Source organism: Strix aluco, chromosome 29 (genome assembly GCF_031877795.1).
Source record: "Strix aluco isolate bStrAlu1 chromosome 29, bStrAlu1.hap1, whole genome shotgun sequence".
In the NCBI taxonomy this organism is placed as follows: domain Eukaryota; kingdom Metazoa; phylum Chordata; class Aves; order Strigiformes; family Strigidae; genus Strix; species Strix aluco.
Window position 1 is genome coordinate 2903144 of NC_133959.1, and position 14621 is coordinate 2917764.

General features: G+C 48.2%; 1 protein-coding gene across 20 annotated transcripts in view; it reads left to right on the forward strand.

Annotated features, from left to right (window-relative positions):
• PTPRS (protein tyrosine phosphatase receptor type S) overlaps positions 1-14621 on the forward strand; it is a 162781-nt gene that overhangs the window by 72843 nt on the left and 75317 nt on the right. For all 20 annotated transcript variants that reach the window (XM_074809089.1, XM_074809088.1, XM_074809087.1 and 17 more), the window contains 2 exons: positions 9304-9449; positions 10391-10532. In XM_074809089.1, coding sequence (XP_074665190.1) covers positions 9304-9449; positions 10391-10532 — 288 coding nt within the window. The remainder of the gene's footprint in view (positions 1-9303; positions 9450-10390; positions 10533-14621) is intronic.

A 14621-nucleotide genomic window follows, 5' to 3' on the forward strand; every position in this document is an offset into this window, starting at 1 on the left:
TGGAACTGCCCTGTGCTGGGTGCACAGAAAGAGCAGTGGTTAGTACACCTGAAGCAGTCTCCATAGGAATTGGTAAGAGAAGGGAGGTAGGGAAACTGAGGCACGTGGAGAGGGGCCACAGAATGCGTTGAAAAGCAAACACCATCTTGTATCTTCTCTGTCACCTTCCCTCACGCACATACTCCATACACTGCTAAATGCTGCCTCTTCTCCATCCTGTCTTGCCTTATGTGCAGAGTCCTGTTCTGATGCTGGGCACCAGCTTCCTGCCACGCTTGCTGTCCTTTACTGCCAAAATACAGATCCCTTCACCCCCAGTGTTAATCCCCTATTTCTCATTCATTAAACTGAAGCCCACGTGGTGCTCCGGGCTTCCACCATGCCACAGCTCACACAGGATGGGTAGTTTCTGGTGTGTGCACATTATGTGGCGTGAGGCACCAGATACCAGTTTTCCTGTGTTAGGGAGGGAGGGAAAAAGAAGGTCCAGGATAGCATCCCACTTGCTGTAGAACAGGGACGGCTCTCTGTCCTGTCCTGTAGAGCAGTTGGCTTCCTGTATATGTGGATCATTACAATGTCCCCGTACATGTGCATAAATCACAGTTGGAAGAATGTTTTCCTTGGCTGTATCAGGGTGCCCATCACTGGGGCTGGGACTGATCTGTGACAAACACCCTCTGTGCTATGGAGAGAGGTGGATCCTTTCCACACCTACAGACGTACGATGGTGGCCTGGAGAAGTCCTGCTGAAACTGGGTGACTTCATACTAGCTGCTGTTCCCATGCAATAAGGCACAGTCCCATCCCTGAAAACCAGCAGTTTAAATAGACCAGAAGGAGGGATTATGCTTCCCCTCCAGCAGGCAGGATAATGTAGTTTTTCTCACCTTGGGTGTCAGAACTAGGAATAGATCTTTGGTAGCCTCAGTCCCATCCTGCCTCTACTGCTGCAGGCTCGTACCTCCTCTTCCAAAGGGTCTGTATCTAAGTGCATTGCAAATAGGAGCCTGAAGGCTGCATGGATGTGCCAGATCCCCAAAATTACAAGCTTCATGGCAAGAACAGCTTGGCATGGTGCTAGCTATGAAGGGGCTGCTGCCTCATCCTGGCTGAGGGGAAAGGTGGGAGCTGGCAGCACAGGCGGGCGTCAGAAAGGAGCGGGTGTTGGGGTTGTTGGACAGCCAGTGTAGTAAAGGTATATGAAATGAGTTCTTGATCTTTCTCAACCATTTGCTGCTTATGTTAAATCCTGTGCTGGGTTGCATCCTTCACTGCTGTCCTTCCTTCCCTGGGGCCTTGCAAGAAAGGAGACGGGGTAAGCTTTCAAGTGACATTCCCCTGTGTCCAGCGGGGGAAAAGCCTGCATTCACCTGCATATAGCCCAGCTTTTCTGAGTCAGGTAAGGGCTTTGGTGGACCAGCAGCAGGGGAATAGCGTTTCACTTCTAAAAAAACGTCCTCGATCTTTTTTTACCCTCCTTTCCCCAACCTTGCCAGTCCCATCTCCCTGAAGGGAGCCAAGAGCTGCTGACAGTAAGAGGAAGTCTCTGTCTGAAGCCTATAATTATCCTGTCTACCTTCCCAGAAAAGGCCAGTTGGGGAGCGAGCGTGCTTCTGTTTCATGGACCAGCCCTGTGTTCTACTGCCTCCCCAATTACTGCTTAATGGACTTTTTATGATGATAAGACGACTGGGTTGGGGAGAAGTTATTGACGGGGAAATGGAATATAATTCACTCCCTGTTTGTTTGTTCTGTCAGAAAACCCTCATTTTAATTTTATTTGTGAGGCACTGAGAAACAGCCCTCGGGAAAAAAAGTGCAAAATCTGTCAGTAAAACCCTGGATTTCAAGGGGACCAGAGTCTCTGCAGGACCTTTCCAAGGGGTGTTTTCAATCTTGTTGAGTGTCTCCATAGAGACCCTCCCCACAGCCTGCATCAGTCCTGCTTCCAGTTTGCAGCTCTCACTCCTCTCATGAAGAAAAATGTAAATTATGGAGCCATCTTTCTTGCCTCTACCCCTCTTGCAAGCTCCCCCGCTCCCTAATGCCGCTGCTTTGAAATACGTACCCATTCCAAACATCGCATTCTTGCTCCCCACTCTCCATCTGTCTCAAATTTGGCTGCTCTCTCCTGTTTTCATCTGCTCCGCGGTTTGTCTCCTCTATCTAATCTTCACTTCCTTGCTCTGGCTCTGAACACCTCCCTTCGCTCCATCGTGCTCCAGTTCTCTTGCGTTCTCCCTGTTGATCTCTTCTCTCCTTATCCCCACTGATTTTCCCATCCTTTCTACCCTCTGCTCTCCTCTTTAGCTCCCCCCTTCATTGGTGTGACAAAGCCGTTCCTCTGCTCCTCTGGCTGTGCCTCCCAGGCTGTCCCCAGCTGCTCAGCACTCCCATCCCTCAAACACAGGGCATGTATCTGCTGCATGCAGCAGCACATGTGTGTAAAACACATTTCCTGAACCAGCAAACAAACACTCCGTGCATGGCCGGACCCAGATCTCGCATTCCTGGAGAGGTTTTTAGGAGGGGAGATGAAAGCGCTACTGCCCAAGGCTGTAGCTGGGGGAGTACTTTGTGCTCCTTCTCCGATTGTGAGCCTGTCAGCAGTTGTGGAAAGCAGAGATGGAGTTTCACTAGATCAGCAGAAAGTTTTAGCCCAAAAACCAAAGGGAAGGGGGAGGAGGAAGAGGAGAAGAGGGGAGTTTAACCCTTGGCATGCTGCTGAGAATGCCATGGGATTCCTTCCTGGTTGCTCTTGAAGTTAGCAGGGTGTGAGAAATGGAGAGAGATGTCCCTGTTCAAGCTAACACAAGCTGGTTGTTGGATGGCTGCAAAACTTTGTCTGGCTTTTGTTTTTTACCTTTTTCTCCCACCAAGAAGTACATGTGGGAGAAGATCTCAGAATTCTGCCTCTAGTGGTTTTTTGGTGGTTATTTTCTTTTGTTTGTATTACAGTATTTAGAGGCTGTAGCTGTGTGCAATACCACCTAGGGTGGGGAGTGCTGAACAGATCTGTTCAGAGACCACCCTTTGCTCCAAATTGCTTGTAGTGTCTAGACCAAGACAGGCAGGCAGGCAGGTGTGAGAAATGAGGATTGTCACCTCTGCGCTGTGTGTGGCAGACTGAGGTGCGGGGAAGGGTGAGTGCCCAAGGTCAGCCGAATTTGCGTCAGAGCCAGAAATCTGAATCCCGATTATGGGAATCATCTGGAGCCTGGACGAGCAAATCGGGGTGTGCTAATACTAACAGCAAAATAACATTGACCATCAGTGGCTTAATGGTCTCATCTTTTACCTTTGTTCTTGAAAGGTAGAAGTGCATATATGTATGTGTATATATATGCACAAAAAAGGGTGAATTTTGATCTGTTCGGTATTTCTGAGCTAGGATAAAGATTGTCATTGGCTTAATCTCTCTTGCAACGTGGGCACACTCTCACGGTGGGCAGCTCCGCAGGGAAATGTCCAGCTCAGCACCGCAGGGCTGTTTATTGAAGGTCAACCAGCAACGGTGGGGAAAAGGACGGCTGCCGTACGCGTTTCAGAAGGCTGTGCTAAGCTGAGGGAACGGCAAGAAAATGGCCTGCCTGCTGTGCTCTTGCTTTTGCTTTAGTTTCTGTGGTGGGTCTCAGGTACAGTGCGTACAGCGGCGAGCCCCCTCCGCTCCCCAGGCTGGGGATAACGAGTGTTTATTCACCAGTGACGGAGGAGCTGAAACCCGGCTCTTCGTGTGCTGGCACCGCGGTCAGCGGGACCGGTGCGTGGGCCTTCACCAGAGCGCTGACAGCAGGAACCGGGGACACCGAAAATGGAAGCAAAACCTTTTAAAATACACGTTTTGTATCTGGCTTTCTTTTGTTTCCATGGATTACTGCTGCAGTGGGCGAGGGGCCCTTTCAGTCAGGCTCACGCTGCTCTCTGTGCTGGGGCCAGATGAAAGAATAAGTGGTTTGTCTTTATTTGTGGTCCATTGTTGAGGAGCTTTCCTGGGGGTGGCAGGAGTGGGCTGCAGAAGTGGGGGTGTTAAGTGCGGAGGTGAATTTTGCCATCTAAAATCAGCAGCAGGTCCCCGCTGTGGGGCTGGGGATGAGGGGAGAGGGCTGGGGGGTGGCAGGAGGAAGCAGAGATGTGGAGGCGCCTCTCTGCGGCCCCTCAGGGAGAGCCTGCAGGGTGGAGCGACAGCTTACGCACACACTGCCATTCCCTCCCAAAACTGGGGCAAATAATACAGTAACGTGGTCGGGGACCATCATCTGGCCTTTTCCTTAGCACCTGTGGGTGCAAGACAGGCCTGTTACTATGGCAGTGGAGCCTCCAGGCCTCCCCTGTGGGAGTGGGTAGAAGGGGACAAGGTGGACATGTTGTCCCTCTCCCTGTGGGAGCCCCTTTCTGCCTTGGTCCTGCCCCAAAGCTGGCAGGCTGTAGCTTAGGAGGGAGGAGCAATTTGGGTCACAGTTGGGTGTCTCAGCCATTCTGGCAGCAAAGTGTGTGTGATCTTCTCTTCCCCCATGGAGGAGAGGTGGAGGGCTGTGTGCTGGCGGTCCTGTGCCTAGCGGGACTGAGGGGTTTCCCTCAAGAGCTTCACGGTGTCGGGCAGGTTCTGGCCATGTGCGTGTGCTCATACAGCCCAGGCTGGAGGGGTGGGGAGCTGCCTTCAGTCTGCTCTTGTTGGCCAACCCCATACATTTCCCAAATTGTCCCGTATTCCTGAGCCAGCACCACAGCGTTTGGCTGAGGGCGGCTGAGAGGATGTCAGGGTATTGATCTGGCAGGCTGGCACAAAATGCTTTGAGAATCAATTTTCTCTCAGAAAGGCTCAAGGAAGTCAATATTTCCCCACCGGGACCCGCCTCTCTTCTTCCTCCCCGTTTGGGCTAACTCTGGCTGGCTTTCTCTGAAACTACCTGGAGAGCTGGGAACTGGGCTGGCAGCTGCCATACTGGTTTTACACAGCCCTCTGCACTGCCAGGGACTGCCTTAGCTGATCTGGTGAGAATTTTCCCCTCAACTTTTCAGGCTGGCTCTCCCATTTTGTGGCTGGAACATAGTGAGGTAGTGTAGAGAAAGCTGCTCCTACCCTGTGGTCTGTGAAGGCTAAATGTACCCCTAACCTTGTCCCTCCATAAACCCACCTGCCGTGCTGGCAGGAGGGACAGCCATCTCAGTCTTGCTTCCTTGGAGGCAAGGAAGAAGGATCCATGGTACAAGTCCATAACTGTCCTTTTTCTTTTTCTCCCTCCTGCACCCCAGTCCCCTTCAGCTGTCAGCTCAGATATGTTAAGCCCGTTTGTGCTCCTGCCTCTCTCCCACCCCTCAAACCACCTCTGGGTTCTTTATCCCTCTCTCTGTCTTTGGTTTTTGATGTTTCAGACAGGCATATGGTAGCTGGCCTGTCGCTCTCGCTCCTCGTCCATCACCCGCTATTCACCATGGCAGCAGTTCCTGAGGGACATTTGGGTTTAAAGGGTGAGATGTCCCCTCCTTTTCCCCACTCCTTCATCTTTCAAGCTTCCTTGCCGTAAAGCTTCTCAGACTGTTTGTCATCTGTGTATCATTAGCAGGGAGATGTTGGTTGTGGGTTTTTTTTTACATGACTGCAGTTGACAAACTTTTTCTGCTTTGGTGTCACATGAAAGAAGGAAGGAAGGAGAGGTGAGGCGGCAGCATTTTCCTCTTCTGTGAGGAAAGCTGCCTTGTGTGCAGCCCTTTTACGTGGGCTGATGTCATACTGTGCTCCTCCTGTGTGTGTGTGTGCCTTGGGGGATGAGAAGGAGACCGCACCCTTAACACCTCACAGCTTCTTCTCAAAACCTGCCTTAGAATTCACAAAATCCCAACAGCAAATGTGCATCGCGTCCCTTCTGAACAGATGCCGGCGCCAGCCATGTTTCTCTAGGCCTGTGCTTTGGAAAGTGAAGCCAACTGGAGGTTGTCTGCATAGGGGTGACCGGGAGGGTGAGTGCGTTGTCCCATCAGCTGCCCTCGACAGCAGTTGGGGACGCAGGGCAGGAGCAGAGCTGTCTGGAACGGGTGGCAGAGGTTAGGTCAGAGGGCAGACAGTGTGTGTGCTGATCGTCTTTGCGGATGCAATTACAGAGGACGGAATGGATGGTGAATATGTGTCTCTTCCTTACAGTCTGTGGCAACTGTCCAGCGTGTCGCCTGCCCTGGCTGTTGCTTTTGGGAAGTGCGTAGGCGGTGGGCAGGAGTGAAAGGTTCGGTTTGACTTGATGGCTTTCCATTAAGCTGTAGAGAAGAATCACAGGTACACAGCAACCATCTGGTCTTTTCAGCCTTCTCTCCGGAGACCCAGACCCTGCAGGAAGCCTCTTGTAGTAGGAAAATTCTTTTAAGCTCCAGGTTTTTCCATTCCTGTTTTGATACTGAAAAAAAAACCAGATTCTGCTACTTTGCAAGCAGAGAAAAAGGAAAAACCTCCTCTGACCATTGGACTTAGATGGAACTCAAACTCAGTCTTTCCAGCACTGACTTGTTCTCAGCTCTCCATGAAGTGATATAAAATCTCTTGGATTGCAAGTATGTCATCTGGAAAATGCCTATCTCTGATTGTTATTTATTTATTTAAAACTGAGGTCCTGCAATCTTGGCAAATGAGAGGAAACACATAAGCCCCTCTGAGTAGGCTGATAGTGTTTCACTTTCACATGGCACCTTGTTCCTGCTTTTGGAGTCTTTCAGAGCGATTTGCAGAGCTGAAGACTGAACTCTAACTGCATGTTTCACTGCGAGCTGGACCTGGCACGGCAGAGCTGTGGCAGTCCTACGCAGCACGTAGGAATTTGTTTCAGCTTTGTATCATCACCACCTTGCCTGCGATAGCGCTGGCTTTCTCTTTCCCAGAGGGGAGAGGGTTGTTCTGCGATTGGCGTGGGCTGGAGTGACAAGTGCTGCAGTGACTAGGGGTGCATAGGTGGGGAGCGCAATGGGTGGTTTGGCAGGGGGGAAGAATCAAAGTCTGGAGCTCACAGGTTTGGGCAATTTTAAAATCAACAATTTAGCTTTGATTTTCACCAATTTTCCAAGTGAGTAGCAAAATCGAATAGATTGAGAGGGATTTTTGTTTGGTTTCTTTTCTTTTGTCTCTCGCTAAGAGTGAGTTTATCGTAGGCAGTTCAGCATCGCAGTGAGCTCAGGAAAGCAGTGTTCCCAGAGCAGCTCAGCTTCCCTCTTACCACACACTGAGTCAACAGAGGTCCCCAAAAAGGGATGCTGAGCAATGACTCCAAGTTCACTATTTTTTTAGAGCACTGTCCCTTTCTTCAGGACAGAAATAGAACCTTATTTTTCTCCTCAGCTGTGCTCTCGTCATACTGCCTGCACCCATTTAAATGTATATGTGACATTAAGGATTATTAGGAGCTTTTATTTTAGGAAATGAACTTGCATCAATAAAGTGTTCTTAAAAGCCCTGGATGTTTTTGGCTGTACCTTCAGAATTGACTTCTGCAAACTCTTCAGATATTGAACTGAGGAGAAGAGAGGAAGGAAGTCAGGTTGTGGGCAGAGTGAGCATTTATATTTTAGCCTGAAGCAGAGTTTTGTTTTGCCTTTCTCAAATGGAAGACAGATCCCCCAGTGCCAGTACCTCCAGTGGGACTTGCTTGATAACCTTTAGCTGTAACATTGCAAAAAAGACTCTGACCTCTAAATATAGATTTGGATATTTATAAATCCGATGCTTTGTACACACAGCATTCGGTGGGACGTAAACAGCTCCAGCAAATAGTATTTACCTCCAGCATGGAAACAAATGCTTGATTGCATCACATGAGCTTGCTCGGTGGCTTTTATTTATATACTGCTGGCCACACCAGGCAGGGAAGGGGAGAACGCTTCCTTTTGTCTTTCGACCCCTAAAAGACCCTGGAGACTTCTCTCTAGCTACCATTTGCCCTCTTCTTAAGCTTTTTGGTAGGCTGTTTACATCTTATTTTATAGACTCTGAGTATGTACATATAAATATACACATTTCGGAGTCATGTGGTCTACTTTTCTCAAGAATAACAGACGGCAACTTTATGATCTGAATGATTTTATTTGAACACAGCTGTGGCCTTGTGATTTAAATATTTCAATAAATTTTAAACTAACTAGATGAGAGGAAACTGCAGGGGAAACAGGTTAGAGCATGGAAAGAGGATACCCTTGAGGGTAGAAGCAGTATGGGCTCTGCACAAACACTCCTGGCCTCATCTTCCTCTCATGAGAAGGCCCTTGACACCTTCCTTGGTCAGAAAGCCCATCCCAGCATCCTCCCCCCTCCTTGCAGAGGTGCTCTTAAAGGCAGACATGGATGGAAATCAGTGGCGGGGGGTGAGGGAGAGGTGCTACGAGCTCAAGTGTGGTTCCTTTGGGTCCAGGCTGGCTAAAATGCAACCCCAGGCTCTGAGTGTGTTTGTTCAGGCATCACTGCACCTTTGAGCATCTGGTTATGAGAGGAGTTTGAGGAGCTTCTGGCTTCTCATTTCAGCAGCATGAACTCCTTGTTTTTCTCAGATGTCTCATGGTGAGAAGAGGGGAAGGGGGAACTGCAGGAGAAGACTGCAGACATGGCTGCCATGCTCTTGATCTTGACAACTGGATTGTTTTGAAATGATCACAACTCCTGTTTTATGGGCTGTATCCTGTCAACTTGCCTGTTCCAAGGGATGGCATACCTGTTCCTGTGTAAATGTACCAGTGAGGGCCAGAGGAGAGATTTGCAGATGAAAACAGAGGTGCTACAAGGCAAGGAGGTTTCACATCCTAAAGCCACGGGCATCAGCCTGTTTCACACCATCATCCTCAAGATCTCTTATGTGCCAAGTTCCTGCTCCATTTATTTCATGGTCCTGTACCCCTGCCTTGGGTGTGTTCCTGTAAATCCCCCCCATTCCTTGGTGTTTTGGTCATTTCTAGGATCTGGGGAGTGCAGTTCAGTGTTTCTAGATGTTGTTTTCAGCTCTACCAGCTTTTGGTCATGATCATTAGATGGGCTTTGGAAAGGCAATTTCCCCTGTATAAAACAGTTTAAGAGTCCACTTTTGAGAAGTAAAAGAGGCTTTGCAACATCATCGCATTGAAATCTCTTTGTAGGATCAGGCCCTTAATCATTTTGTGCTGTACTTTCTTCATATGTAAATTGGAGGTAAAGACTGTTCCTAAAAGGCCAAGAGGTTTAATTTCATCTGGAATCATTAGAGAATAGCGGTGATAATGTTACTATTAATTACAAACAGTGATTATTAGAGTTTGGCTTTCCTTGTGCTAATGATGATATTTCTTTTTTTCTTAAAGGTCCCCCTGTGTTCATTAAAAAACCTGTGGACCAAATTGGTGTGTCAGGAGGGGTGGCCTCCTTTGTATGCCAAGCGACTGGAGACCCAAAGCCACGGGTCACCTGGAACAAGAAAGGGAAGAAAGTGAACTCTCAGAGGTTTGAGGTAAGAGATGTCCTTGAAAACTGTGTCTGTGTAAACTGTCTGAGACTGACACAAAGCAGCTAGGGCTCTTCTTTGGCCATTCTCAAACCCGATAATAAAGGGAGCTTTGGAAGGGGAGGAGTTTTAACAGCAGGAGTGAAATGCAAGCTCTTGGCCATGTCAACAGCTGGGTTTGTTCCAAAGCAAGAGAGAACTTGGCTCGCTTACATTATTAGAGTTTTTTCTTTTGTTTTGTTGGTTTTTTTCCCCTCCTGGGATATAATATAAAGCTGCCTTCTTCCTTCCCTTAGAAACCCCAACTAAGCTTGTGGTACTTCAGCTCTGTAAATGCACCTTTCATACCCATCCATGGCTCATTATTTTAACCCTGGGACAGCCTGGAGTAAGCATTACAGTTGCTGGCAACCAGACCCCAGCAATTGGCATTGTTTAGATAGAAATGAGAGTGGAGGAACAAGGACTGGGAGGTCATCCTGTGGAATTCGCTGTGGGACTCGGCCCTGCCAGGCAGCTGTGTGCTGAGAGGAGCTTTGTGGTGTCAGCTGCCCATGCAGATGAAGGAACAAGGCGGGGGTTCATTTTTATTTTGTTCTCAGTTGGTCTGTTTGCTTCTCCTTCATGACAGTTGTACGCTGAACACCCCCCACACACACACCTTCACCATGGCTCATTCTTTCAGAACGTTTGAGATGTACGTAGCAGTTTCGGTGGGTCAGTGGTCGGAGGCAGGGTTTGGCGTGTGACAGTTTTCTGTCACCTTGAGGTCAGTGGAGAGACAAGTTGACCATGTCAGTTATGTGTAGGGGATCGTGAGGCAGCTGCTGAAGTGTGTTTGTGAGTGTGCGTGCTTGTATATGCTGGTGCCTCCTTTAGAAGCAGGAATGAACCTTCTACTTGCAACCCAAAGAGGCTTACTATGTGTGTATCTCTCTTTCCCCCAGACAATTGAATTTGATGAAAGTGCAGGTGCTGTTTTGAGGATCCAGCCCCTCCGGACTCCCCGGGATGAGAACATTTATGAGTGTGTTGCTCAAAACCCTCATGGGGAGGTCACCGTCCATGCCAAGCTCACCGTCCTCCGAGGTAAAGAGCATGCCTGCCTGCCACGTGTCAGCATCACAGGGGAGAAGGGACTCTTCAGTTTCTCTTATCGGATGAGTGGGAAGGCTGTTAAAAAATCTGTGGTCAAGACACAGTGTCCTCCTTTTTTTTGGTTTGTTCTGACCTGCCCAATCTGTTTGCTGTTATTACCCTAGAAAGTCATAAAATTGCTATGTAAGAAACAAAGCTAAAAGTGGACTACTTTAGGAGGTTTGACTGGATGATGTGCTGAGATTCCTTCCAACCTGAATTATTCTATGATTCTACAATCTTCCCTCTCTTCCAGTAAGAATTCCTTCCCCAGATTTATGAGCAGCACCAGAAACCTCCCCATCATTCTCCTCAAATGTGGCACCATTCATCCAGACACCCAAGAAGACATTCTTCATTAAGGAATCACTTAATGGGCTGAGATTAATCACTTAATGGGCATCTGCCTGGGCTTTCATGCAGTTGGTAGCAGCACCAGCCTCTTCCCTCATGCAGGATACCTGTTTTGCCCTTCTGGGCACCTTCCCTCTTTCTAGAGGTCCTTTGTTCCATGCACTCTCCAAGAAAACAGCTCCCCTCTCCATTTTGTTCTGGTTCTTGTTTTCACTTGTCCCCACTATAGAGGATGTTTACATGGATGCCTCCTTCATGTCATCTGTTTGAAATATGCTCTCTGAACTTGATGTGGGGGAGGGAACAATATGCTATTGCTGTGGATGCCTCTGGATGTTTACTGTTATTACCCCGGAGATCTGTAAAATCGCTGTGTGAAACACTAAGCTAGGCTGCTTGCTAAAACTGACCCATTTTAGGGGAAAAGATGCATGGTGTTCTCTGTTCAAACCACAGGGCAATGGAAGTGATCCTGGCAGAAAGGCTGTGGTGGATAACTGCCTGAGAGCTCCTGAAGGGAGTTTGGCTTGGGAGCATTGGCTACTGATGAAGCCATCAGCAGGAGGTGCTATAGAAAAGCCACAGGCTTTTGAGTAGGAGTACTTGCAGTAAGAACCATTATTTCTGCAGTGAGCGTGGCTAACAAGAGTTTTAGGTGCTCCAGGCAGTGTGTGATCCTCATAAGGCCAAGTGGTAGCTCTGCCTGTATGCCAGTTGCTTTTTCTTCAGCAGTTTCAGTGTTCCCTCCAAAAGCATCTTAAATCCTTTTGTTTGAACAGACAGCGAGCACATCCTTAGTAGTGCAGAGCAAAATGTGTGTGCAAATCCCCAACGTGTAGCAGTAAATAAGGACCAGACATAAAGGGCAAATGGCAAAGCCCTTGACCTCTCCTTGTAGCGGGGAATATCCCTTCTGCTGCCCACCTGGCAGGCTCTGTGTTATCAGGGTGCTGGCTGCCTTTGAGCGTGCAGGCCCGTGGTCCAGTCATGCCTGACAGATTTGTGTAGGTGCACTTAAATCTTTGTGTAGCTCCTTTGCCTGGCATGGCATTTAACCTTCTGTTAGCAGTATGTGGTGGGATGTATCTGTCAGGAGATTGGAACAGCACTTTATGACAAGAGTGTGTCTAGCTGTGGTTATCCCAGAGGGCTGGGAGCCTTGTTCTTCACACTTATTCCCATATATTTCTTGGGAGCTGTGACAGTTTGGGAGAAGTGCCCCTGCAATCATATTCAAAGTTTCTACCCCTTGATTTAGCTACAAGCAGTGGCAAGAGAGAAGGTTGTCCTCCAGCTGCTGCCCTCGCCAATTCCCTGGATTCTCACAGCATTTTTAAGGCACTCTCCACCAAGAGAAAGCTGCAATGTATGGGAAATGAGGAGCTGAGCTCAGTGGCTGTCCTTAGGGACCAAGGTTCTTTGTACATGTCTTTTTGCAGCTCTTCCTTCCGGTATCAGCACCATTCACATGTCAGCTAGAGAGACAGATGACAGAACAGGAGCTACATCTCCCCACCGCCTGACTAATTACGCACTTTGCTGATCCCACCAGAACATTATCCCTGTGTGCTTTGCTCCTGTGTTGTGCTGCTTTCACAAGCACTCCTGTTCTGTTTGCCTAACAGGGCCTTGTTCGGTAGCTTTGTTAACTGCCTGTGCAAGAACACCTAGGGTACCCAGTTCATTAAATCTGGGGGAGCAGTAATTAGCTGCAGGCTTGGGCCAAGACACTGTTGAAGAGCATCAAGGAAGCAGTTTTTATAGCATATCCTCCCCTTCCATGCTCAGTTGGAGTTATGTCTTCCTTAATCTTTCCCTAGCTTTCACACAGAAAAGATTGTCTCCTCCTTATCTGCATTTTGAAGTGCTGGGCAAGTTAAAAGGACCAAGCACAAATCCACTAATCTCCACAATGACAAAGTTAGCATGCTGGCATCTATTCCTCTCCTTTTCCTCCCCACTTCTGCATTCACCCACTCTCCTGTTTGTCTTTTCTCTGTCTTTCCTTGCAAGGCCTCCTCCTCCTTTCCGTCTCTCTTCTCTCACTTTCAGAACTAATGCTTAACATAAAGATGGGAGCTGCTCCACAGCTTGGAGATGAATGTGAGCTGTCATTTGCAGAAGCTGTTACCTTGGCATACTGTGGAGTATGGAAACCTGGGCCCCAGCTGTTACAAACTCTGCAGGATGGGCTTTGTAGTAATTCTGCGGCCTGTTGGCTGTGCTGTTGTCATCACAGTTAGACATACATGTGTGTACCTTCACCGTATACACACGCGTGAACAGTTACAGCATTTCCTCAACACCAGAGCAGTCTCATGAACAGAAGAGAAAAAAATGCATTCTTCCCTGCTAGATGCAGCTGCTGAAGGGATTGAGAGTAAACCCCATCCTGCTTATGCACATGACTACTCCTGGATCAGACCCTGATAGAAATCCACACGCATTCACTTAAAAACAGGAAGCTGCAGGAGAGGAAACCTTTGGGAGCTTCTGAGAAGCAGAGCTTGTGATGGACACCGTTCAGCTTACACAAAGTCTCTGAACACCAGCTCTGCTGGCTTGTTTGTCCTTCCTGCTCTGCTTCTCAAGGGAGGTGAGTTTTGATAGGGCTGTGGAGACTTGCTGTTCTTTCCACAGCTGGCTAGACATAGAGCCTGCAAACCTGATTCCTGTAGAGCCCAAAGAAAAGGAAAGAAAGTGGTTTGGGGAAGCATTTTCCAGTTATTGTTGACTCCAGCTGCTGTTGTTTTTCATTATAACTTAGGCAGAAAGGAAGCTAGTTGGTACAGGCACCCCAGCTCCCAGGTGGTATAGTTTCTTTAAGCTCCATGCTCCCAGGAAAGATACACATATTTTTTATTGTTATTGTTGTTTCTTGTATACAGGTTATACTTTCCCTCCGCTTCTTTAGTAGCCTGAGACAGAGATTCTCATGCTGCAAAGGATTGTCCTATGCTGTCAGCAGCTGAGTGGGCTGAGGGAACCTCAGGGGAGCCTCGCTGCAACTCTCTGCCTGCGTTGCCTCCGCTGCTGGGAGGCACAAGCTGGGTTTCAAGCAGGGCCCACACTGGCTTAGTTCTTTGCTCTGGTGAAGCTGATAGAGTTCTGTGGAGGTTACCCTTTGTGAGTTGTTAGGAAATGCAGCATGAATCCCATAAAAGCCAGTGCTTGGTCCACTTAAATGTAATGGAACAAAATTTACTCTGCCCCAATACATCACTCCCCACATACTGGCCAGTGCTGTCTTATCCTAATGATTACTGCACTCTGCAAAATTGAGGAAAACTGGCTATTAGACATGTAAGGTCTGTGGTACTTACTACTGGAGTATGATTCAGGCTGCTATGGGCAGACTTTCAGAACTTCTTTTTCTAGTGATTCCCTGTTGAAGTCTTTTTATGAAGTATTCATACATTTCTCTAACAATTCTGGCCTGAAATTTTCCTCACACGTTTCCTACTCCAAGAGGACATCTGGTGTGGGCATGTATAAAGTTCTAGCAAGATCCCTGCTGTTTTGTTGTTTTTTGTAATTGTTGGCTTTAGATCAGCAAAAGGTAAACAAAAATCCGTCCTAGATGCTCAGCAGAAATCATCGAGTCCCACAGGAGCACTTCTTAAAGAGAAGCTGGCCCCTCTGAAATGTTACCTTGCCACTTGAAAAATTCTTGGCAATCTTGTTTCA